The sequence below is a fragment of the Lipophrys pholis genome (genome assembly GCF_963383615.2).
Source record: "Lipophrys pholis genome assembly, chromosome: 12".
Lineage (NCBI taxonomy): Eukaryota > Metazoa > Chordata > Actinopteri > Blenniiformes > Blenniidae > Lipophrys > Lipophrys pholis.
This window is the reverse complement of record NC_137641.1, coordinates 26,507,344-26,531,528: the sequence shown is the minus strand read 5'-3', so window position 1 is coordinate 26,531,528 and position 24,185 is coordinate 26,507,344. Positions and strand designations below refer to the sequence as shown.

The 24,185-nt window shown below is 40.3% G+C and overlaps 3 protein-coding genes across 6 annotated transcripts; 2 read left to right on the top strand and 1 right to left on the bottom strand.

Moving 5' to 3' along the window:
- The first annotated feature begins 2,291 nt into the window (after positions 1 to 2,291).
- Positions 2,292 to 7,005, top strand: ankra2 (ankyrin repeat, family A (RFXANK-like), 2). Its single transcript, XM_080477256.1, has 9 exons — positions 2,292 to 2,395; positions 2,637 to 2,986; positions 3,085 to 3,243; positions 3,360 to 3,425; positions 4,109 to 4,206; positions 4,309 to 4,434; positions 4,530 to 4,596; positions 4,711 to 4,791; positions 5,304 to 7,005. The coding sequence occupies exons 2-9, from the start codon at positions 2,692 to 2,694 to the stop codon at positions 5,357 to 5,359; spliced, it is 948 nt and encodes a 315-aa protein (XP_080333382.1). The 5' UTR covers positions 2,292 to 2,395; positions 2,637 to 2,691; the 3' UTR covers positions 5,360 to 7,005.
- A 708-nt stretch (positions 7,006 to 7,713) lies between these two features.
- On the bottom strand, positions 7,714 to 14,338 carry btf3 (basic transcription factor 3). Of its 4 annotated transcripts, none has more exons than XM_080477260.1 (6): positions 14,226 to 14,338; positions 11,526 to 11,594; positions 10,807 to 10,920; positions 10,408 to 10,609; positions 9,136 to 9,192; positions 7,714 to 8,392 (listed from the first exon to the last, which is right to left on the bottom strand). In XM_080477260.1, the coding sequence occupies exons 2-6, from the start codon at positions 11,592 to 11,594 to the stop codon at positions 8,346 to 8,348; spliced, it is 489 nt and encodes a 162-aa protein (XP_080333386.1). In that variant the 5' UTR covers positions 14,226 to 14,338; the 3' UTR covers positions 7,714 to 8,345. The 4 variants fall into 4 exon arrangements, with proteins under 4 accessions (XP_080333386.1, XP_080333384.1, XP_080333387.1 ...); XM_080477258.1 differs by having other exon boundaries at positions 14,289 to 14,338; XM_080477261.1 differs by having other exon boundaries at positions 7,720 to 8,392; positions 9,136 to 9,186; positions 14,226 to 14,307.
- Positions 14,339 to 21,383: 7,045 nt separating this feature from the next.
- Positions 21,384 to 23,413, top strand: foxd1 (forkhead box D1). Its single transcript, XM_080476293.1, has one exon. The coding sequence runs from the start codon at positions 21,663 to 21,665 to the stop codon at positions 22,713 to 22,715; it is 1,053 nt and encodes a 350-aa protein (XP_080332419.1). The 5' UTR covers positions 21,384 to 21,662; the 3' UTR covers positions 22,716 to 23,413.
- The last annotated feature ends 772 nt before the right edge of the window (positions 23,414 to 24,185 follow it).

The window sequence follows — 24,185 nt, the reverse complement described above, 5'->3', positions numbered from 1 at the left end:
ATCTCGTGCACTGAGGGAAATAGGCAGTCCAGATATATTTCAGAGCTTAATTTGCATGGCGGATCCAGCACTTCCTAATGCTCTCCAGTTGAATAAACCTCTTTCAGTGGGACTCTAACCGTAATCCCACACAGAGGACAGATGTTCACACAGACACATCACGTTAATGAGAAACCAGAATAAGATTTTCCCACCGTTCCTGCTCGCAGCTTTCATCCTACTGACTGATAATGAGCGGAAGATAAAATGAAACAAGGTCACAGCTGACAGCTACAACAACACCGTCTCCCTTTTAACACAGTCAGCAATGGCAGTTAATTTTTTTTTTCTTCTGTGGCTGAAAAGAGTTGTCTCAATTAATTGGGAAGATGAAAGGATTATAGGTCATTTGGGACAGGGCCCAAAAAACAATACGTTCAAAGCTGTATGATAACTGGTGGAACTGTACTGCCATCTGTTGGCAGAACAGTAACGGTGAAGTGAAGCACAATACTGCCCTTCTGTGGAAGATTTCCAAACTGCATTCCTCATGAATCACTTTTTAATCTCATTTCTGAAAACAAATAGTAATCCAATGAACTGTTGAATTGTTCTCAAGTGCAATAATCCATTTGTCCTCTAGATGGCGAAAACAGCCCACGGTTCTTTTTTATTTGATCACATTGGCACAAGAGTTGCATGCAGCCATGAATTCCCCACAACAGGCAGCTTCATCAATGCAACTGACCTGGAAGGTTTTTATTCTCAAGACCTCCTGCTGCTCTCGGAGTAGAGAACTGAATGGGCTACAACACTCTGTGTCCTCATTATAGACTCGGGAAAAGACCAGTACATACAGCAAAGATGGGCATGTCTTGTTTCCATTTGGTTCAACACAATGGAAAACCAGACCAGCAAATAAATGTAACATGCGAAGCACTGAGGTTAGAAAACTGGAGGTTGTTACTATCTTGGCAGAGCCGCCATCACACTGGTTCAATAAGGCCTTCTTATCCCCGAAAAGGCATTCCTAAAACAGTCCAAGAAACAGCTTATGAATCACTGTGTGGCCATTTTTATAAGAACAAATTCACCCTTTAAATCCCCTCTTGACCTCTCAAGCACACTAATCAAGAAATCTGTACTTTAATTTGGATGGAAGGATTTGAGTTTTGCAATATAACCAAGTAGTTAAAGTAGTGATATAACGCAGTGCAATAGTTATCTCTCAGTAAAAAAAAAGAAAAGAAAAAAAAAAAAAGGTTTTATTGTACCATACTTTATTCAACTGTATTAGGGTTGAACTACACAGGTTAATTGGCACATGTAACATATTTCCAAAGAGTAGGACACAGAGAGACTGTCAAATAATAACTATTAAACATTTTATGTAGAAGCAATGAATAGGATAAATACTCCAGGGACTACAGCGCCGTTTATCCTGCAAAGCCTAATCACACTATTAGGAAATCTCTACTTTACAAAACAAACAAAGAAAGTCACCAAACACACACACACACACACACACACACACACACACACACACACACACACACACACTGGAAGGTCTGTAATGCCATTGTACATTGCATTATTTGGGGGTTTAGGGTTTTGTGAAGCTATTAGCTATTTACCACAGCTATGAGCAATGATCTGCCATACAGACACAATAAGAACTTAATGTTCACTTAAAGGCTGCATTTTTAGAAAAAGCGATACTATAACATATTAAAGTATTATCTTTATTCATCTGAATTACTCAAATATATCTGAATTTGTTCAATCATCTTTGAGATTAAATGCTTGAGTGGGTGGAATTTCTCCTTTAGCTGTGTTATTAACATTCAATTAACTTATTATTATGCTGTTATTGGTTCCTAACATCATCCATTATTTATGGTTGGTAAATGTCAGTCCTTTGGTTTTAAACCCTTGAAATCATAATTATAATATGTATTAGGCTTATTTAACTTTATGATGACCATTTAGTAAATAAAGCCTCTGTGGTATTCTTACAGAAATCAAAGGATTTTAAATTTATCCTGTTTTTGAAGTGGGGATGACTGTAGTGTTTGAGCTATTTTTCTTTTTGTTTGTTTTGTTTTTTAATCTGTAATCCACTGTGCTGCATTTTTTCCCTTGTACTGTGCAACTAAAGTATGAACCATTCTCCTTATTTTTGTTTTAATTGTATTGTTTGATTGTTTTTTGGTGGATAATTATATTGTGATTTTTATTTTTTAAAGAAATTACAACAAAGGGAAAACAAAGCGTCATGAACACAAGCGGAACTACAGAAGGGGGTTGTAAATAGAGGATGCACTTCATGTCGCCACTGCGCATGCGCGGACATGTAACCACCGACAGAAGAATGATGTTTTTATGAGGATATTCAACACAAGCAATGCTCTATCGAGTAAGAAAGTGTCTTTTCGGGAGGCCGTCTTGTGTTGTTTTTTACGTTTAATACTCTCCCGTGTTAAATATTCTTATTTACAGAGAAAGTACGTAATTATACAGTAACAATAACTAGCATGCTAATGGCTGGTGCTTGTTTATTTGACATTTCAGATCTATTGTGAAGTTTTAGTCCACACAGTTATTAAAACGGGACTCTTGTGGATAGAAATTATTGTAAATGTGCTTCTGTATTTCAGGCGTGCAGCTGTTCCACTTAGATCTCGGTGTGAGAAGTCATTGAGGATCCAGGGGATGGACAGCATGTCAGTTTCAGACGGGGCCGCTGAGGGTCCACTGGGCTCAGAGGAGATGGAGGGAATCTGTGTAATGCCGGATCTGAGTGCCATAAAGACTGAGCAGCCAGTGGGCGCCAGTCCAGACGACACTGGCACCCAAAACGTGGCCATGGGCATCAAGTTCATCCTGCCCAACCGATTTGACATGAACGTTTGCTCGAGATTTGTCAAATCACTGAACGAGGAGGACAGCAAGAACATCCAGGACCAGGTCAACTCTGACCTGGAGGTGGCTTCCGTTTTATTTAAGGGTGAGGACAAGCGTGCAGCTCTGTGCATCTGTGTTAGAAAGATGTCTGCACTGTATTTATCTTGTTATTCATGCAAAAATCTGTTGTTTTTCTTTCAGCTGAGTGCAATATTCAAACTTCACCTTCACCTGGTATACAAGTGCGCCATGTTTACACACCGTCCACCACCAAACACTTCTCCCCCATCAAGCAGTCCACCACACTCACCAATAAACACAGAGGCAACGAGGTGTCCTCCACCCCTCTTCTGGTGCATTGTGAGTACAAATCGTATTTTTAATAAAAAAAATAAAAAATTTCAAGCGCACATTTTTAACCATTGTCAGAGAAATTTGATCTTGACTTTTGAATGGTTTTTTTTTCTTTCTCACAGCTTTGTCCATTCATCAGCTGGCTGCCCAAGGAGAGATGGTGTTTTTGGCCAGCAGGATTGAACAAGGTAAGAAGTCTGTCGAGGCTATTGATTGATTTCTTCCCAAATATGTGAAAGTAGTCTTTTTTTGTGTACTGCCTTATTGTCTTCTGTTCATGGCAGCCCATAATTACACCTTTCCATGTTTTCTTTTGTTAAACCAGCAGTTATAGAGCCACACATAGTGTAAACAAACATTATGTTGGATCTTGAAAATGTACTCTTTACAAGGTGATTTTCATCACAGCTGCTGAACAATTTTGCGTAAAATATTGTATTAAACAACTTTAAGTATTCTGATCGATAACTACACAAACTATTAAGTCAATAAAAAGATTATGTTGGTGTCGCATTTTGCATAAATGCAGGTTCATTGAAAAAAAATAAGACTTACAGAATTGTCTATTTGAATGAAATTAAGAAAAAAATTGCTTTATCATTGAATGCAGATTAAATAAATCATATCCAGCTTTCTTATTTTTGTTATTTCAACTTATAAGCCATAAAGTAAAGAACAAATTAGAGCATCAGATGTTTTTCCTTTTATTTTAACTGGAGACCACAATAAACAATGTACAAATAAATAAACAATGACTTTTTCAGTAATACCTTTTTAGGTGCACTTGAGTTTTTTTAGTGACTTCCCTCAACCTCTAATATTATTTGCTCATGTTGTTGCTTTCCCCCCCCCCCCCTCTTCACTTTATTAGAGACAGTAATTAATCTCCAAGACGAGGAGGGCTTCACCCCCCTGATGTGGGCGGCAGCGCACGGACAAATCGCTGTTGTTGAGTTTCTGCTCCAAAATGTAAGAAACTTTTCAAACTTGAATAAAGTGTCATAGTTCTGTTACATTAGAATAAACTTTTTTCTTAAATGTATATTGGCTCGTTTTGTTAAAAACCTGCAGGGGGCCGACCCAAACCTCTTGGCGAAAGGGAGGGAAAGCGCTCTGTCCCTGGCCTGCAGTAAAGGATACACCGATATTGTGAAGATGCTGATCGACTGCGGAGTGGACGTCAACGAATACGACTGGGTAAATGATGGCGTGTGCTTTTTTACATTGTGCTCGCACCACGTTGACTCTCACGGGACGTTTTGATGCACGGATGTGGGCTCTTTTGGTTTCAGAACGGAGGAGCCCCTCTGCTCTACGCTGTCCACGGCAACCACGTGCGCTGCGTGGAAATCCTGTTAGGTGGGGAAGGACGATTGAACGTTACATCTTTTGTCATAAATCATTTTCTCAAAGGCAAACGTGTTGGCTGTGTTTGCAAAATGAGTTGCGTTCATTTTCTGATCCGTTTTCCAGAGAGCGGCGCTGATCCCACCATTGAATCAGACTCTGGCTTCAACGCCATGGACATGGCCGTGGCGATGGGCCATCGAAATGGTGCGTGGGATTATGTGTGTTTACATTTAGACATGAACAAACAGTCATGCATCGATGTTGTCTTTAGCAATCGGCACTCCACATTGTGATACAAATATAGTTATTTTTAAATGGAAAGTACAGATTTTCAAATACAAAGACATCACAGATATATTCTGACAGCTGATGTTAGTTTTACTGTAAATTAATAGAACATTATGGCCTTCATAAAAATTAGATCTCAACTTTTCTGACAATTCAGGAGAAGTATGTAATATTTTTGGGGGGCAGGTGCAAGTACAAATATAACCTAAAATACCGCATTTCAAACAAAATAATAATAATATAACTAGCTGAAGGCTCACAATAAAAGAGACGGACATTACAGATCAAAATCATTCTACACATTTTGATTCAAGTTCACTTTTAATTTCTAGTGATTGTTGAGGGATTAAACTACCCTTTTTAAAACTCCCACAAACAGAATCTTCCCTGCGCCGTGGGAATCTGACCGTGTGTTTCTCTGTGTGTAGTTCAACAGGTGATGGAGGCGCACTTACTGAAGTTACTGATGGGAATCAGAGAGTGACGCGGAGGAGTGAAGCGATCATCCGACTGACTTCGCAGGCATTTCTACGGTCTCGCGTCAGATTATTTATATATTTGTGTGATCATGGTACACCTAAATGTTTGTGTTGTAGTGTTTAACCCTTTAAAAAAAAAAAAAAAAAATCTGTTAAACTCTATTACATCTAATCAGAATCCACGGACAGTTGGGAGTTTCTCACTGTGATCCACAGCTCCACCTGCACTACACTGTAGGCTCCACGGCGTTGACGTTTGTCGGTGTTGTAACGTCTGAGTAATTTAATATCCCTTTTTTTTGCAGAATTGTGTTTCTAATCTAACCTAATAGTCACAGAACTGAGCCCATTTCGAGGGGTAAGGGAATTTACCGTAATATGCTGAATTTGCCTGACGTTCATGCTGCCGTGGCACTGAACACATTTCTGAAGAACATTGGATGGATTGTGGTTTTAAGATGCTGCCAAGCTGTTTTTTTGGTCAGAATTTTGTGTTTTATTTATTTGAATGATTTTTGTATCGTGACGTCACAATTTAGTATCCCCCCCCCCCCCCCCCACATATGGTGCTGTTTACCACTGTATGAAGGTACTTGTGTTTTATACAGAAAAGAAAGAGGTGTACCAAGTAATTAACTTGTATTGACTCCACTCTGTATCAGTCTTTTTTTTTTTCTCTCCACACAGATATTTATCTGATTACATGTAAAACCACTGTTTATAGTCATTGAAATTAAGCTGCTTAATAAAAGATCAAGCTTCGTAAAACCAAATTCCACAGAACCGCCGGGTAAATAAAGGCTTATTTAGATCATACTGTAGGCAAAACATGGGGTCAATCTGTGCCACTGAATTAAAAACAATGAGATTACCGCAGTTATGAGCTAAGTAACAAATCATTTTGTCCCCAAATAGCACGGCAACTGTACTTTGTGCTTCGGTGGTGGTGATTCGAGCCATGGCCACACATCAGTGTTCAATTACAAACAAAACAAAACTGTTTAAGCGGCATTAGCAGACAAACAAAGGTTTTGAGACTTGCTTTTTCAGTCAACTTCCCCAGAGTTTTGTTAAAAAAATAAAAAAGACCTGCAATGTTGGGAATAGGTGTCCTGGGGGAAAAAAAGATGGTATCAAGCTTTTTCTTTTAGTCTGAATACAAAAACAAACTTTTCTCTAATCATTGTAGACTTTTTTCCAGGTTTTATCAAGGTTCAGTTAATTATGAATAATTCACTCCAGAATCTTTTTACAACTTTTGGACCACATGACATTAAATTGGCTTTTGCTATTTGATATTTGAATTCTTTTAATAAAGTATTTTCTACTCTATTCTCTGTATGAGGCCCATGAACTTAAATAGATGTGACACTTTAGCCCCAAAAGATTGACTTTTAACTCATTATCTGCATTTCTACTCTTTTTTTTTACTTACAGTTTGACCGGTTTGGCTGCTTTATCCCAACATGGTCCGTCACAATAGCTTGAACCTCTGACTTATCTAGTTATTATACTGGATATTAATCCAGTTACACTCGAACCACAATCAAGTTAACCCTTAACTGACCCTGTAGCAACCGTGTAATTATGTCCAAAGACAATTTATTGTTCAGCACTGTTCAACTCAATAAACCTTTACTATTCAATCTTCTTTAATTGCTTGTTTTTGACATATTGCAGCACTTAGAGGTTTTAAATTTAAAGTACACCATTAAAAATGTATTATAACCGTTACTCCAAGAGCTTCACAATATATTATTGGGAATAATTCAATCAAATTTAAATGTAATAAAGCCAATAATATAGTAGCTTGCCAAAGATGTAATAAAATATTTCAGCTAATATTTCTTTCAATGTTTTGCCAAATTAGTCTCATTTTGTATAACTGAATATCCCGATATGTGATTGGGTATCACAAATCTATAACGGGGACAAATTAAGAGAAACATAATTGAATAATGTGTAAAATCTTAAAAAAAAAAGAAGTAGTAACTGCAGCCAATGATTTAATATTTCATAAATAGGTCTGTTTTTCTTCAAAATGTATGTTTTTAATACAATCATTAAGGATTCGTACTGCAACACTCAATCATGTTTGTAAAATATATTACATTATTGGCTCTATTACATTAATATGACCAAAATCTTGACATTATTGGTTACTGCAGAGCGGAATGACGACAACCACAGCCGATTGGTGTTGTGGTTCGCGATGCCACATCATAAACAGTTTTTCTGACTTCTCCAGTCCAGAATCATGAATTTGAAGCTAATTAGTGCCTCGACATGTGATCGACTCAAAACCATTATTCTACTTTCTCATTCTGCTTGCGCTCCTGATAAATCACCACAGGCAAGTCGCTTTCTGACAGTAGCAAAGGTTTTATTCCAGACGTGGTGGTTTTATTGAGGCCGCACAATTAAGGATCAGTAACGTGTAGGAAAAACAGATGTACAACAAGGGGGGCATGAACGCCACACATATATATATATATAAAAAAAAAGAAAGAAAGAAAAAAAAAAAAAAACCCTCTCACTAGCGATGGCCAAATGAAGCTTCATGAACCACTTTTATTTTCTAACTCCACCAGATGGCGCTCTTGGTTTGATTAGAGAGGCAGAAGGACTGGCAATGAAGCATGTTTTCAAACCTTTTTTCAACACAGCGCCATCTAGTGGCCACAGAAAATAAAGACAGTGGTTCATGAAGCTTCATTTGGCCATGACGACCTCTCACCCTATCTTGAACATTTAGACCACAGAGCACAACGGCCTTTTGGAGAGTCTGGTGACAAGAGACGAGTTGGTACACGAGTCCTACGATACCCCACACTTGAATACCGGTTTTAATACTCTAGGCAGGTACTTTTTGTTCGCTCGTCTCCTCGGGTCAATCGTCCTTCCGCCTCTTGAGATAGACATTACAACAATCTTGTGCCCCCTTGCGCGTTCAGGTCAAGTCTTGGGACACCCCGGGGAGTCCCGTCTCCTCTAGTTGGCCTCGTCCTTGGACGCTTCGTCGAAGTTCTCCACCAGATCTGAAAAAAACAAGACACGGAGGGGGTATAATTGACGTTGCGGGAAAATCGGCAAAGGCGGCGCGCAAATTCAGGAAAAGTGTGTTTATCCGAAACGCGATACCGGGCCGACAAAAAAAAAAGCCATCCTCGGGCTCTGCTCATCTCTCGTATCAGGAGGCCCGACGCCGACAGGAAGCAGCTGTGAAAATGGCGGCGGAGAGCATCAAGGAGAAGTCGGCTCCGATTGCGTGGCGAAACGTGAGAAATCGAACCATCCAAGTGGCGGCTGGGAGGGTCGGGGGGTTAAGATGGGAAAACAATCCGAAGACGTCTGAGTAAACGCGCTCAAAACTGGAAAGTTTAACTCCAATAACAATGTGATGGCGATGGCCGTTAACCCCGCCGAGCCATCGCGCTCCAATACACGTGTAATCGTTTGTTACATTAGTGAGGAGGACTGGGAGAGGAGAAGAGAAGAGAAGAAGAAGAAGAAAAAAAAGAAGCTTTGAGATCATTGTAATGGCAACCTCATGTGTTTGGCCCATTTGCTCCACAAAAGAAAAGCAAACTGGAGCGAACGGTCGTGTAAACAATGAACGCGAGACTCAGGACCGCCGCGGAGCGACGGGAACCGACGGATCGCCTTCGCCTGACCTCTTCCACAAGCAAACCGCTCGAGAAGTAATCTTGCAGCACAAGTGATGGATTACACTGCCGTCACAAGACACTCGCATGTCACGCGAGGAACATTCAGCGCTCACCTGGAACGTCGTCATCCTCCTCTTCTACTGTTGCAATCGGCGCTTTTCCATCTGCAGCTGCACGAAAACAAACGAAACAAAAAAAAAGAAAGAAAAGATGAGTGAGGCTCAAAGTGCTGAAAAACAATCGCTGTTACCCAAAACTCTCACGCCACGACTTCTGTCTCCAAGTCATAATTTATGTTTGAAAAAAAAAAAAAAACAGATTTCACAATATCTTTGGCGTTAAGCGATATTATTGTTTCTGCTTTCAGTTCCCAGAGTCAGAACCAAACATGCACAAGCTGCTTTCGCTTCTTATGCAGCAAATATTTGGAATAAACCTGCAGGACGCATCCAACTCTCATTTCTTTTAAAACCTTCTGTTTTTCTGCATTTCTCTAAACCAAAGCTCTTGTTCTTACCCTTGCCTGTTTTCTGTTTGACTTCCTTGTTTTTCACATTTTCACTGACTTTGCTCAAAAACTCTACAGGTTTATTAATGTAAAACACTTTGAACTGCATTTGTGCTGAAATGTGGCACATAAACAAAGTTGCCTTGTCTATTGTTGACGGCTGTTAATGCTGAGGTCCATGAGCGAAAAGGCTTTACATTTCCTTGTGCTAGTTAGAGGCTGATCATTTGAAATCTGTAACCGTCATAACTGTTGACACCTTATTTGCCAGAAATTCTGTTTTATCATTTACATTTTTGTATGTTAGAAGTAATAATAAAAAAAGCCAGTTTGCTTACTTGTTTTTTTTTTGTTTGTTTTTTAAAATCGCGATTCCTTTAAGAAAATTACAAGGAAACTCTTACGTTGAGAACCAATGCTTGAATCCAGGGGTGTTAAACACATTTCTCCGAGAGAGAAAAACTGTATTCACTCACAAAAATGACTATAATCTCAACATGAAGTCAACTTTGATCAAACGTTCTGGAGCAAAATACAGTGAAATGTGCTCTAAAAAGAGGAAACAAGACTGCTTCTCTACGCAATGACCATGACTAACTTTTGTAAGTTACGTTGCTCACCGCGGAAAACACTCAAAGGCGAGCTTTAGCATCTGTCTGGACTGTCACTATTTCACTTAACTCCTGTTCACAGGCAGACAAGATTCATTCATCCTGAGCCAACTTGATCCTCCTGACCGGAAAATGAACGATCGCTCACCGACATGCTCGAGGCACGAGCCGCCCTAAATGTTGACGTCGCTCGATAAACCCCCACAACTCCCTAAAGAGTCCTCGTGATCTTCTGTATCTTCCACAACACAGCTGAACCAACGCACCCTGTTTGGGGAGCGCCTCGGCGATTCTCCGCAGGCTCGTCAGGCTGTCGGCTCCCAGCTGGTTGAGGATGCCCGGCAGCATCTCCGTCAGCTGTTTGGTCTCGGCGTGGCCGGTGATGGTGAAGGTGTTGGCGGCGAGCGAGGCCTGAACTTTGGGATTGTTGAAGTGGATGACTGTTCCTTGATTTGTAAACATGTTGACCTAGAAAAGGCGAGAGCCGTTACATTCACAGGTTCACCTCCAGGGTGATGTGACACCAACGCTTGTACTCGGACTTGATTCAGTCCAAAGTAGGAAAAAAAATTAAAATAAAAAAAACCGGGAGGAAAACATTTTCCACGAATAATCACGCCGAATCAAATAAAACCAGCCACATGTGAACACAGCTTCATGCCCACCTCTTCGATACCAGAGATGTTGTTGACGCCGAGCTTCTTTAGGGAGAACTGGAGCTTCTTGTCGTCTGCCGTCGCTGTTCTGTGTACAACCTTCTTCTTTCTGCGAGCAGTGCCCTGCAGGGGAAATGAGAACAGACACGTGTTCGAGCAACACCTCCACTTTTTTAACATCCCATAAATCTCTTAACAGAGTGGGTGTTCCAGGTAATTTGTGGTTACATATGCTTTCTACATTATTCGCTGTGACTCAACAGAACCACAAGTCAAAGTGATTGTTGAACCTAGAACTGGTTTGTCTGGAGCTGAAGGTGGTTGAAGCAGCTATTAAGTGTATCAACTACACTTAATACATTCATGACGCTTTCTCATTGCATTGCACCGCATCTAAACTCTGATTTTTAGTGATATATGAAGTGATTCGGGTCCACATTTGATAGTAGTCGATGGACCTGAGGGCGGCTTTTGCTCATTCGGTAGAGCTAATTGTTTTCTGATGCCAAACTTTGACTTTTGAACATCGATCTCCCTCTGTGTTGACGTCTTCTTTAGTGACTCAACCCTAAGTTATGTGTGTGCAAGCATCTGTCACCAGTGGTGTATGAGTGTGTGCATGACTGTGGCGGTGTTATAAAGACCACTTAAGCAGGCAGACTGCACTATAAAAGTCCATTTTACCAGCTTACAGTAACAATAATATCAGATATTAGTGTGTCAGTTACCTTTCCGCCGATGCGGACTTGCGCCTGTAGTTTAGCGAGTTTTTCTTGATTCATTATTGCGTCTTTCATCTGCGAAAAGAGAGAACACAAATGGCTCAATCGGTATATTCAGACGACTGTACTCCACAGACCAGCGTAAGATTGAACACATTTAAGTAAAAATCAAAATCCAATCAAGTTAATTGAACTGCGGCTGACGGAATCACACCACAGAGCGAGCGCAAAGACTCAAAACACACCGTGCAGATACACAAAAGAAATTATTTCAGTACAATTCACTAAAGGTGAAGCCCCCTAGAAGCAGCTACCATATATACTAATTTAAAAAAGAATATTTGTCCGCTCTTCACAACCTTTGTGTCAACACTGGGCGTGGACTAATGAGATTAGCCTTGAGAATCCCGTTAGGATTATTTGATTAAGGTCTGTGTAGCTGCAGAGTGACAGAAAGTCACTGTAGGTACAACTGAACAGAGGAAGTATTGTGTAGGCGACGTCCTCGTTCTGAGGCATTCTAGCCATAGCTGAACACTGTAGCGTCAACACGCCATTACCAGCCAATACGTCTTCACTCTGTGTGCAGCCTTCATCTCAAAAGGGATGGAACAACGTGAGAATGAAAGCAGAATGCCACGTATTGAAGCTCTGCCTGCAGCACAATAAGCTCATGTTGAAGGGTTTAGGAACTGAAAAAACATGCACAGTGACCTTGTTATCTCATCTTGCTTGTGTACAATGTGTAGATTACAATACGGGAAGACAAGCTGGCGATAAGGCAACATGTCAGGTGATGATGGCTCCTTCTTAAGGCCTCTATTGTCACTTCACTTGTGTTTATCTAAAATAAAACCCTAAGTAAAAAAAAAAAAAGTGCATTTTGAAGAGCTCATCGTCTTTCTGATCCGTGTTCAAGCTGACAAACTGGATCATGTACATGAGATATATATGGGAAAAGAGTGACTATTTGTGAATCTGTTTCATGATCAATTATCAATTTCAGCCATGTGGCAGCCAAATCTCATCACACACGTCACATTCCATAGCTTAGGTAGATATCTTTTCATGTCATGAATACATGAAGGTATTTTTCTTTAAATTTGGTTTTACTGTTTTCCTGCAGTCTTGCATTCAATTGTTAGTTGAAGCGAACAACATTCTTTATTTCCTTTTGGTTATAATAAATGCAAACACACTATTATAGCATGTCTATTTGGTTCTTTGTTGTGAGAATGCCCCTTTCCAAATAGAGAGCCAGTTCAGTTTCCTTTCAAATGGGGCCACATGTGTAAGTATCATGTATTTGTGAGATGAGCGGCAGAGCTGAGCGCGAGTTGCATCCATGAAAGATTTGCTAAAATGCCAAATGGCTTTTCTTTGACTCTTGTTTGGTGAATTCAAGTCTGACTAAGCGAGCCATATTGGCAATTTCATAACGTGTGTGGGGGGAAAAAGAAAATTGCAGCCTCCTACTCATGGTGATCACCAGCCTGCTCACAAACACTCCCCAAGCTGCCGCTTCTTAAATATTTCAAATAATTTATCATTATGTCTTGTTAGTTCAGGCTTCGACTATCCAATGCACCAAAAAGCAAAGAGGTTTTCATAGACACAGCCCAACTGCTCAGCCCACAAATGCATATTTTACTAATAGAAATAAGCAGACTTTCCAACTGTATAAGCTCTATTACCAACAAGAAAATCCTCAACCAAACAGACATTCCTGACTTTTCCAGCATAGCTTACATAGATAAACGAAATGCAGCTGGAATTCTACAGCATGTCACTCATTAGCATGCAAAAACAGCATTCAATTTACTTTATGTATTTAAGCTTTGAAATGTGACATTCTACTTGATATACTGGATGTGTTGATTTGAGCTCTCAATTTGCAGGAGATCAGTAAAGTTGCGCAATCCGGGATGATAAAAAAGAAAGAGATGAAACACAGATGTAAATAAACTGTACAGAAGTGACCTCTGGTGACTTCGATCCGTTTTTATTATAAACTATTCTTGCCTCGCTGGATGGAGTCATCAGCCACTATTAAGCTGCTGCCAACAGACAATAACAGCGTAGTACACTACAATTAAATCATTTGCACAATGAGCACATGACGAGCTTGGTGTTAACTATACCATAACGCATGAAGAAATTGTGTATTCCTTCGTTATTACAATGTCACACAAAAGAAATGTACAGTGTGTTATGACCGTGTTGATGACTTTAGAAAGGTTGATCCTTAAAATACCCACAACGAGGCGTCTTAATAATACATAAGGTGTACAGATAGGAGCTTTTAAAGAGAGTTATTTCAGTGTGGGTGTGGCGGGAGTCGTTGAGATCACAATCACAGCGATAAGCAGACACCTCGGGTTAGTTAGCATCGGGGAGCTAATCTGTTATTTGATTAAAACACAAACGAGAAATTAGTTGTTTTATTTTATATTTGTTTTAAAAAGCCTTAAACTAAACGAGCGACAAGAGCCACGTGTGTGGTTAGGTACTAGCTGGCTGCAGCTCCTCCGAAACAAGGTGTGGTTCGGATTTTTTTTTTGAGCAACAACTTGCATGCTAACTGGAATTAGCATCGGAGCTAACAGGGAAGACGGGGCGGCTCCCGTCTCTCCAGCAAAGCCGGGTTAGCGTCACGCCGCGGCGGCTTGCATCCGTCCGGACAAAAATTAAAAGGCCTTCCTTTACCTTCTGCCGTCGGACCAAAGGGAAATAGTGCAGGGAAGAAGGTATTTAAAGCTCCTCACTGACCTGTAAACTAACAGCCGACACATGCGGGGAGCAAGATGGAAGCGAGAGAGGAGGGAGGACGTGACGTAGGCAGAGATGTGACGTAGATGGGAGCGTGGGGCAGTGCTGCCCCGAGTGTGACTGTGCAGGCAACAGGTTTAAACAACTTAACATAAGCATTCCATCCCTCTGTCTTTTCACCCCCAAAAACCTGAAGGTCTTCCATTGTTTGAGACCATCTCACCACATTCTGGACAGATCACCTTTCCATCACATGGCAAATAACCAAACACACACTAAAACTGACACAGACAGGCATTTAAGGTGATGAATTAGTCTCAAAAATTTGTTTTGGGACTGTAGGAGAAAACTCAACAAAACACACACATGGAGAACATGCAAACTCCTCACTAAAAGGCTCAACCTGGACTTAAGCCAAGGACATGCACACTCCACATGCCAAAAATCCCTCATAAATACTAGATTACTGTGAATCTGCTATGAAGTATCGCATACACTACATTCAAGAAAATGTATTCATCCACAGGGATCAGGGGTGTCAAGCTCATTTTATTTCACTGGCCACATACGACCCAATACCATCCTCGGTGGGCCGGACTGGTAAGATAACGATTTTTAAATTCTAACGTTGTAGTTTTTCTTTGTCGTGGCATCAAATAGAAATTTTGAAAAAGTATATGCAAAATGTTTCACAATTAGTACCGAAATTTACCACAATCTCAACATAAGACTAATTTTAATGATCATTTCCGGTGCAAAACTCAGTGGAATGTTAAAAAAAACTTCTAATATAACTATTGCATTTTGTAACTTTTTGCATGCATGTTTTTACAAACTCACCCTGACAAACTGTATTAAAAATTCAATGGTATCGCTGCTATTTTTTAACATTTTATTTGCTTGGTCTTTTCCTGGGCCTTATGTTTGTCACCTGTGCCATAGATAATGAAAAGAGCTGCAACATTTAATTAAAAACTTCCAAATTCCTTAAAAACATGGATCAAAATCTGTATTCATTATATAAACTGATCATCAGCGAGTCAGCTGTGGCTGAGTTGATGGTGTTTTTTGGCATCCAGTCACAAAGATTTGATCCCGAGGACGTTGAATCCCAAGATGCTTCCAAAGCTCTTCACATGGCTTCCATCACTATTGGAGTGTGTGTGGGTGAATGTAAATGTCTGTTGAGAATTCAGAAGAAGTCAAATGTGCTTTTTCCTAATATTGCTTGCCACTAAATAACTACTGAAAATCTAAAAAATCACAATTAACTTTATCTTCAGAGATGCAAAAGGTTTTATATACAAACACTAATTCTCTGAATCAGTTCCAATTTTGAATCACTTCCTGTTGGGTTTTAAACTGCAGCTCAACTCTTTGAAAATAGTAAACAAAAACAACAAAACAACATCAGAATTGTCAGAGGACTAAAACCACTTTTCCCCAAAAGCGTCCAACTGATAATATCCTTACATCTGTTGTGTTGTGCTTGATATTTTCTTATGTGTTCTTATTCTTATTACAACTGTTTGTTTTTTATTGAATAAGGTTTTCCTTTCTATTCTTCATCTTGTGTTCATCATCAAACTTTAATCTCAGTTTCTTGAAGGGCACGATATTGAACTACAACTACCTATTAATTTTCTGTATATGTTTCATTTGTTCATAAAAAAAAAGGGACATTGATTATAGACAAATGAATAGATATGTAAATAAATACTTTATGAATATATTCTTCTATATGAAATATATATTTTTTTTTATTAAATTATCCAACAAACTAAAGAACTTCTTTGTGTACAAAAAGGGATAATTGCTGGCCACAATATTCCTGAAAGACTTGTAAATGGAAGTATTCTGCACTGAAAAAAAATTAACTGACTCTATAGAATTGTTGATTGTTGATTGGTACGCAGATATCTATTTTATCTATTTGCACAGGAATAAAGACAACCTCATGTTTTAATCCCCAGTATCATCTGATCGTGCTGACCCTTCACCCTGTACCCCTGGTTCATAGCGTTCTTGTTTAACTCATTCTCTTTAGCTCAGTTTTCACATGAGAATTATTCGTGTCCAAACAGTTTGCTCGGATCCCTGAACAATTAGTTGTTTGTCCACAACACGCTGGATTTCTCACAATTGACATATGTTTTGGCAGCTGTCCACATTGTGCACAATGACAATGTTCGCATGACACTCAGATCAAATCTGGTGAGATCACCCTCAGTGAAAATCTGTTCACAACTGCAAAGCACAGTTTGGACCACTGATTGTGAAAAGATCCATTTGGTATCGTGTCCATACGACAGGAATAAAGGCGTGTTGCAAAAGGGAAACATTCAGGATCTCTTGTCTTGCTTCAGAAAGTGATATTACCAATGCAAAAAGGGAGAAAAACTCAAATGTCTATTGAAATTATTCATATTAATACAGTACAAATGCAACAAATATCTTGATTTCTACGCACAATACGGTCACTTTGGGGGCGATATACTGAGACTGTTTTGTCTCAAGAACTCGAAGGTGTGTTGGGTTTGGTAAAACCATTAATGCTGAAACGTTTTGGAATTGTGTCCCTTACATAAAAATGATAGCCCATTGAGGAACATTGCAGATTAAAGTGGATGTTCACAGAGTGCTGTAAATAAACAGATTCATGGAACATCAATAGAAGGATAAAAACAATGGTCCGACTCCGAATCACCTGATGTGGAGATCAGTGTTGAAGGAGAGGTAGATACTTAAAGATAAAGCTTTTTAATTTGTTTTACAATAATGTTCAGTTATGATTGGGGCTGCTTTGTCATCTGCTTCAGTTGCTGCTTCACTCTGCTTCACTCTGCTCTACCATGTCTCGTCAACACACACAGTCTGTACCAGGTGACTTCAGCACACTGTATAAGATAAGCAGCATACGCTGACTCTCTTTCCCTACAGGTTTGATCAGCTGACCTGAACCCTGTGGAGGGAATCTGTTGGCTATCGTGAAGACGAAGAGGGTGACGCTAAATCCACGATGAGCTGAAGGCTTCAATCAACCCAACCTGGGCTTCCCAAAAAAACCCTCAACAACCTGAATGTCTTTACACCGTTGATGCAGATACCGTTAAAAACCCGTTTGTTTGCCTCTTCTGTATTTTTCTTAACCCCATTGAAAGTTAAATCTCACATTATAATATTGTGAGTTAATGGGTTCAGATGGGACTCTGCGTGAACTTAATGTTCAAATAGACAAACTGTATTTAAAATAAACAGACCCTGGACATCACCTGTTCTCCATTACGCCCTCTGGAAAGAGACACAGACTCTTTATACCCTCATCAATCACACAAACAGCTTCCACCCCCTCGCAGTCAAATTCTAGCCTGCAATACTCGCAAAACCATGCCATTCTGGTTTGCACTATTTCCCATTGGTTGGTATATATATATATATATATTTATTTATATATTTGTTTGTTTTTTAAGCATGCTCTCATTTGTCTAACCTGCTGTTCATTTGCACTGACAGCTATGAATCGTCACACAACTCCTTGTTGTTCATCCGAGCAACGTCAATAAGTAGTTGCTCTATTTTGATGGCTGAAAATGCGAAAAACATGCAAAAATCATAGTTTTTCCACTTTGCCATGTGACTAAAGCAGCAACTTGACTCATAATGTGACATTACATTAAAACATTCTTCATTGACATCCTTCATTGAATAGACCACATGAACTCTAAAGTCAAATAAAATGTAATATACCAAAATTCACACTTGACAAGAATCCTCTTAACCACCCTCGACTCCTTTAACCTCATAAAACAGAATATTTGCCCTCCACGTCTTCATGTTTCAGCTTCTTCCTTCAGGGGCCACCACAGCTGCCTCCATATAATATAATCCATGGGCAACTCAAAAAATTTACTTTTTCAATGTATTGGAATTTCCACATTTGAAGACTAAAATGTGTAATTCACCATCTATATGAGTCACATCACAGGACCTGCAGCTTTTATGAGTGATTTTAATCCTGGAAATTGTTTGATAATTTGTTCCTGAAGTGTGATTTTATAGCTAAATTGATAATTGCACTGAAAGGAAAAAGTCTAAATCCCACATAGACACGCTTGGAACTTTGATGAAGATATGTCACCTCCCATTGTTCATCACTTCAAGCGCTTCTTCAGAACTTCACGCCACTGCGGAGTGCAACCAAATACTAGAAAAATAAGAGTAATCCCAAATTTAATCTAACTTTAGACACACTATGTATCAACATTTACACTTTTACATATTTCTGACATCTCATCCCTAAAGTTACACGGGTACAGATATCTGCTCGAATAATGTTGGAATAATATAAATAAGTGTCTTAGAGCTGAACAAAGTCTAAATTTAGGATTTACCGACTTTTACGCGCAAAAACAAGAACAGACAAGAAAACATTTCGGCAGTTAAATCCTTTATTTTTCAAATATTCGTGGTGAAATACTGCTTAAGGTGAGTAATTTCCTTATAGTTGTACTACTGAAAGTAAATACTTCTCACTGCAAGCTGATATTTTATTGAATTTGACCGTGGTGTTCCTTGCGCAGCCCTGCACGCCTCCGCACGCACAGTATCTTTGTTGTACACTGTCTCGCCTTTTCTGCATGTGATCCACATTAATCACATGGCCCGCAGGCCCCCGACTCGAACGGACCTTTTTTGGTGGCACACAGGGGTTTGCAGCAGGAGGGAGGGAGGGGAGGGAGGGAGGGAGGGAGGGAGGGAAGGAGGGAAGGAGGGAGGGAAGGAGGGATTGCGTTTAAACGTCTAAGTGCTTTCTTGGTACTCTGTGGCACGGAGACACCCTCTGATCGCAAAGGGGGAATTTAGAAACACTTTAGAGCTGGTTTAACACACATGCCGGTGCTGCTGTTGAAAGTGACGGGTCATGTTTAAAAAAGCTTTTTTTTTTTTTTCTAAATTCTATTTATTTATTTGCAACCAGTCTCGATTGTAGCTGACAGCTAGTTTAATCCAAATTTGAACATTAAGCAATTTTACGCATGTAATACGCATGTCTAATATTCACTTTTCGGTATTTCAATATACTCATTCCAGAAAAAAGTAATTCAAAGTTATCGCTCAATCCATTTTTATCACATTGTCTAAGCAATGTTAAATCATTGACAAAGAATATGCATTTTAATTGTTTTAGTAGCATTTTTTTTTTATTTTAAATATAGGTTTATGGAATCCTGACAAAGGATGAAGCGAGATACAAAACATGACTATAGCAAATTAATTAGAGAAACTCCTGAAACATTTAATAAAACAACACACTCAAATGATCGAATCTTAATTGTGGCAACAAAACCAGCGTGTCTGCGTTCATAACCAACTCCAATTCATTTTCATTCATTTTAGCACTAATAAGAAATAATGCAGAATGTGGCTGAAGGTCGGTCTATTCACGTGGTTTAGAAGTTATGTAGACAACTCATCAATTTCAGTATTCTATAGTTGAAAAAGGGTGACAAATAGCAATTATTCTCACTTTCCAAATTGTTGTTTTAGGGGAAGTGACCCCCAGCTTACAGATGTGTTTATGGGCGGGTTTATTTTCTAATCATAGCTGACCAAATTGTTAAACAATACATTTATCATATACAGGATCGTTAAATCTCAGACTTTAAATCCACAATATGTCCTATTTTTCCTATACTGCAATATAAAATGTTTTTTTTTTTTTACATTGGGTGTCAAACATCCAGTTCTGTTTTCTGATTTGATGTTTTGATGATTGTGAGACAAGGTTCACCACTAGATGGCGCCGCACAAAGGGGAAAAGTTGCAAAAGGGCCACACAGCAACAAAGGCACCCACAGTTTGAAATAAATCTATAGGTGGAAATATGGTTTTTGAGAGAAGTTACAATTATGAAACTTTATAATTTTTCACTTTCAGCACAAAAAAATACATAAACAAATATCACGTTGATTTGTTGTCTTTTTATATATTTATTTATTAACATTTAATCAAGTTCAGTCGAATTCAGTGTTGGAATAACTGTGGTTGAGATTTTATTCTTAAACTGACAGAAGAAGGAAACCAATTAACAAGGCGGGCAAACTAAAGGCACGTTTCATATCTAGTTAATTATTAATTTTTTTTGTCAAAGTAATTTAATGACTTATGTAAATCAGACTTTTTGTAAGAAAAAGCGTAAAATCAATTAAAATTCACGTTTGAATTTCATTTAATGCATAACTGCTTAAGTTATCAAAACTATTGCCAGGCTTTTAAAACACACACACACACACACACACACACACACACACACACACACACACACACACACACACACACACACACACACACACACACTCAGCCTCATGCTTCAGACGCAAGGCAGAGGCCTTATATCTGGGGCTTGCATGCTCTGCGTGACCCGTGACTGATTCGAGTTAACAGCTGACTCTTTTCCATTACAAATGGCTCGCGGATAATCTAGATAACTACCGGATCACGCAAACTGAGCTGCCTGGATACACGGTGCGCCAGTGACCGTCAAAATGAACGATTTTATCAACCGTTTTTTTTTTAAAGCACATTAAAAGTGTTTCTAAAATTATATAGAAATAAGTTTTTTTTTCTGCGTATTTTTCTCTTTTTTTTCCATCTGTTTCTATATAAGTTGGGCCTCTGAGTTTGCGCTCTGCGCGCATCACGTTGGTAAGTAATCCTAAATAAATGGAGACGCCTGTAAAAATATCCGCTTGGAGTTTTTCAATCATCCCACCAGCAATTAAACTGCCCCGAAGATCCTTTTTATGCTCCAAAATGTATTTTTGCGCAAAACATCGCGTGGAGTAAAACCTTCAGATGTGTCATATGTGGACTGTGGGCCATCATGAGTGACCACTAGAAAGGATGGAGGCCACACCAAACTTATTTTTTTCTCCCCCCAAAAAACCCACTCACGGTTAATTTTCAAAGACCTTTTCTTTTTTTTTTTTTTGTTATTTAATTTTTTCCCCTCTTTTCGTTTGTCCGGTGACGTTTCCTGCCCATGTGACAGAGGCGGTGGTATAAATAAGAAGGGAAGGTCCGCCCCCTGTGTGATTCAGTTCTGGTCCTTTGCGCAGGTCTCACGGCACACTTTAGTCCGCCTGGCATCGACCCGGGTCGCTCTTCAGCGGGCGAGTGGAAACCTGCAAACATATGGAAATAGCGAGAAAACCGGAGGACGTTTGTGATCGGCGGCGACACGTGCTCCCCTCCTCTCCTCTCATCTCCCCCCCACATCCTCCTCCTCACATGAGTTTTTGAAGAGGGAGGGCTGCATCTCATCCTCTTCCTCATCTGGCGTCGGAGGGCACAGTGCGCCGCGCGCGGTGAGCCATGACTCTGAGCTCAGAGATGTCGGATGCCTCCATCCTTTCCGAGGAGACCGACATCGACGTGGTGGGCGAGGGCGAGGATGGGGACAACCAGACGCGCTCCTTCGTTGACGAGGTGGCGCAGATGCACGACGGCATCCTCCTGGCCGGCTCCCCTTCTCAGTGCCTGGACAGCTCCACCTCATCCAGGGATGCCTACAAGCCGGCGGGCAAGAACACCCTGGTGAAGCCCCCGTACTCCTACATCGCCTTAATCACCATGGCCATCCTGCAGAGTCCCAAGAAGAGGCTCACCCTCAGCGAGATCTGCGACTTCATCAGCAACCGTTTCCCTTACTACCGGGAGAAGTTCCCGGCCTGGCAGAACTCCATCAGACACAACTTATCCCTCAACGACTGCTTCGTCAAGATACCCAGGGAGCCCGGCAACCCCGGGAAGGGCAACTACTGGACTCTGGACCCTGAGTCGGCTGACATGTTTGACAACGGGAGCTTTCTGAGGCGCCGGAAGCGCTTCAAGCGGCAGCAGACGCAGGACCTGCTGCGGGAACACAACACGTTTCTCCCCGCCGCGGCCGCCGCGTACGGCTACGGACCGTACGGCTGCGGGGGATACGGCATCCAGCTCCAGTCCTACCACACACACTCTGCGCTTTTTGCCTTCCAGCAGCAGCAGCAACAGCAACATCAGCACTCCAGGCACTCACACACGGGAACCATTATCCCCTCACCGTCTCTGATGGCCACCACCACGGACTTATCCAGGAGTAGGTTTTACCCGCAGCTCAGCTCCTCTCTGGTCGCAGCCAGCGCGCAGGCTGCGTCCCCGGTGCAGAAGTCCAGCTCCCCGGCGCAGCGCTCCCCCTTCTCCATAGAGAGTATCATCGGAGGGTCTCTGAGCCCCTCCAGGACTTCTCCGGTCGTCGTGCCGGTGTTACCCTCCTCCCTGAGGCCTCCAGCGGCCGGCCAACCGCAGAGTGCACACCCCGGAGCTCTTTTACACCCGGTTGAAAACTTTCCAAACAGAGTGGTCAGCGGTACTAACGCCTGTTAAAATGTCTTAAACTTTTCAAGAAACTTTTTTTTTTTCTTTTTTAAAGAAACTGCAACAAATACAAAAAACGCCCCCCTTTGAAGGTAGGATTATTTTTGTATGTTTGTTTGATAGCACGCAGCTGAATGATGGACATACGAAACACTATTTGTGCCTATATTCATGCTGTTTATGAAGATATATTTATGTTAATTTTTTTTCTCCAGTGTGAATCAGACTTTCTACCACCAACTTTGCTTGTGTTGTTTTTTTTCCATGAAGTGATTCGTTTCAGTCACTGTTCTTAGGGCGTCTCAGGATATAACGACTTAATTGACAGGTTATCAATGATCACATGTTTTAAAATAAGGCTAATAATGTATTTGTGTCAAACACATTCATGTTTTTCTATTAGCGAATCAAAACAAAAGTTTTGATTTGGGCTTTGTATTAAAAAAAAAAAGAACACAGAGAGCAGAAGTCATACATTTATAATAATATGCAGTGTGTGTTTATTTCAGTAATAAAACATTGTACATTTTTTGAGCAAGTATTGTGTAATTGAAGTGTGATATTTTTACACAGTTTGTTTTTCAATAAGAATAAATTTCGTTTTACAAAAAAACAACAACAAGATAACTTGTTTGGAATTAAATTGATTAATTAATGTTGACCTTCCTGGGCCTTTGCAGCTACCCGAGGGTGTAAAATTAAATCAAGTTGCCAAACAACAAAAATATGGGAGTGTTTATGTTGTGATTGTTGATTTACTATCTGCTGGTTAACAGGGAACATTAAGGCTTCGGGAGTAAAACAACTGTTTTGTTTGAGTTGAGAGTAAACAAAAGCTTTGGAGAAAACGTGTGTGTGCGTGTACGTGTCAGTGGCCGCAACAAGCTTTCTCCAAAAGTGATAATGGAGCTTGTTTGTTCAGATGCTGCACGATCTCATGTCGGTTGCACACTTTTGGAACATGCGCACACGAGGCCTGCGTGTCCACCTGACCTCTCTCACACTCATCCTCATAATTACGGTGAGCGGACAGGAAGGTGTCAGCGGGGTGAGACAGGGGCTGTATTTTGCCTGCTTCACTTCGGTCATTACACTGGTGCTGATGTCGGCCCTCGAGAAAACACCTCTCATGCAATATTTCATTATTGGCTCGTATTTGACACAGTTCCCCCTCCCATAAAGGACACGGGGAGAGAAAATATCTATATATTGGAGGTTAAAATAACCTTAATCCCAAAAAATAAATAAAGAATTGCTCTATATATAACAAAAAAACCTTGATGATCCTTTTTTACGCACACGCACTGAGCCATTTGCTTGCAATTACGCATCGTAAAAGACCTCATTACTTAATGTTTTTAAAACAAGTGAGTGGCATTAAATGTCTCCTGGCGCAGATGCTGAGTCTCCGGGCTCGCGGCACCTGTGTTGGCGTGATGCCGCGTGTGTCAGACCTCATGCTCTTCCATTTTTCATCAG

What these genes read in the sequence shown, in the direction of transcription:
- ankra2 (XM_080477256.1), top strand. Translation starts at nt 2,692, where the DNA reads ATGGACAGCATGTCAGTTTCAGACGGGGCCGCTGAGGGTCCACTGGGC. An exon ending in ACGTCAACGAATACGACTGG is followed by an intron (nt 4,435 to 4,529) that starts GTAAATGATGGC and finishes TTTTGGTTTCAG; the next exon opens with AACGGAGGAGCCCCTCTGCT. An exon ending in CTGCGTGGAAATCCTGTTAG is followed by an intron (nt 4,597 to 4,710) that starts GTGGGGAAGGAC and finishes TCCGTTTTCCAG; the next exon opens with AGAGCGGCGCTGATCCCACC.
- btf3 (XM_080477260.1), bottom strand. Translation starts at nt 11,594, where the DNA reads ATGAAAGACGCAATAATGAATCAAGAAAAACTCGCTAAACTACAGGCG. An exon ending in AAGTCCGCATCGGCGGAAAG is followed by an intron (nt 10,921 to 11,525) that starts GTAACTGACACA and finishes TTTCCCCTGCAG; the next exon opens with GGCACTGCTCGCAGAAAGAA. An exon ending in ACATCTCTGGTATCGAAGAG is followed by an intron (nt 10,610 to 10,806) that starts GTGGGCATGAAG and finishes CGCCTTTTCTAG; the next exon opens with GTCAACATGTTTACAAATCA.
- foxd1 (XM_080476293.1), top strand. Translation starts at nt 21,663, where the DNA reads ATGACTCTGAGCTCAGAGATGTCGGATGCCTCCATCCTTTCCGAGGAG.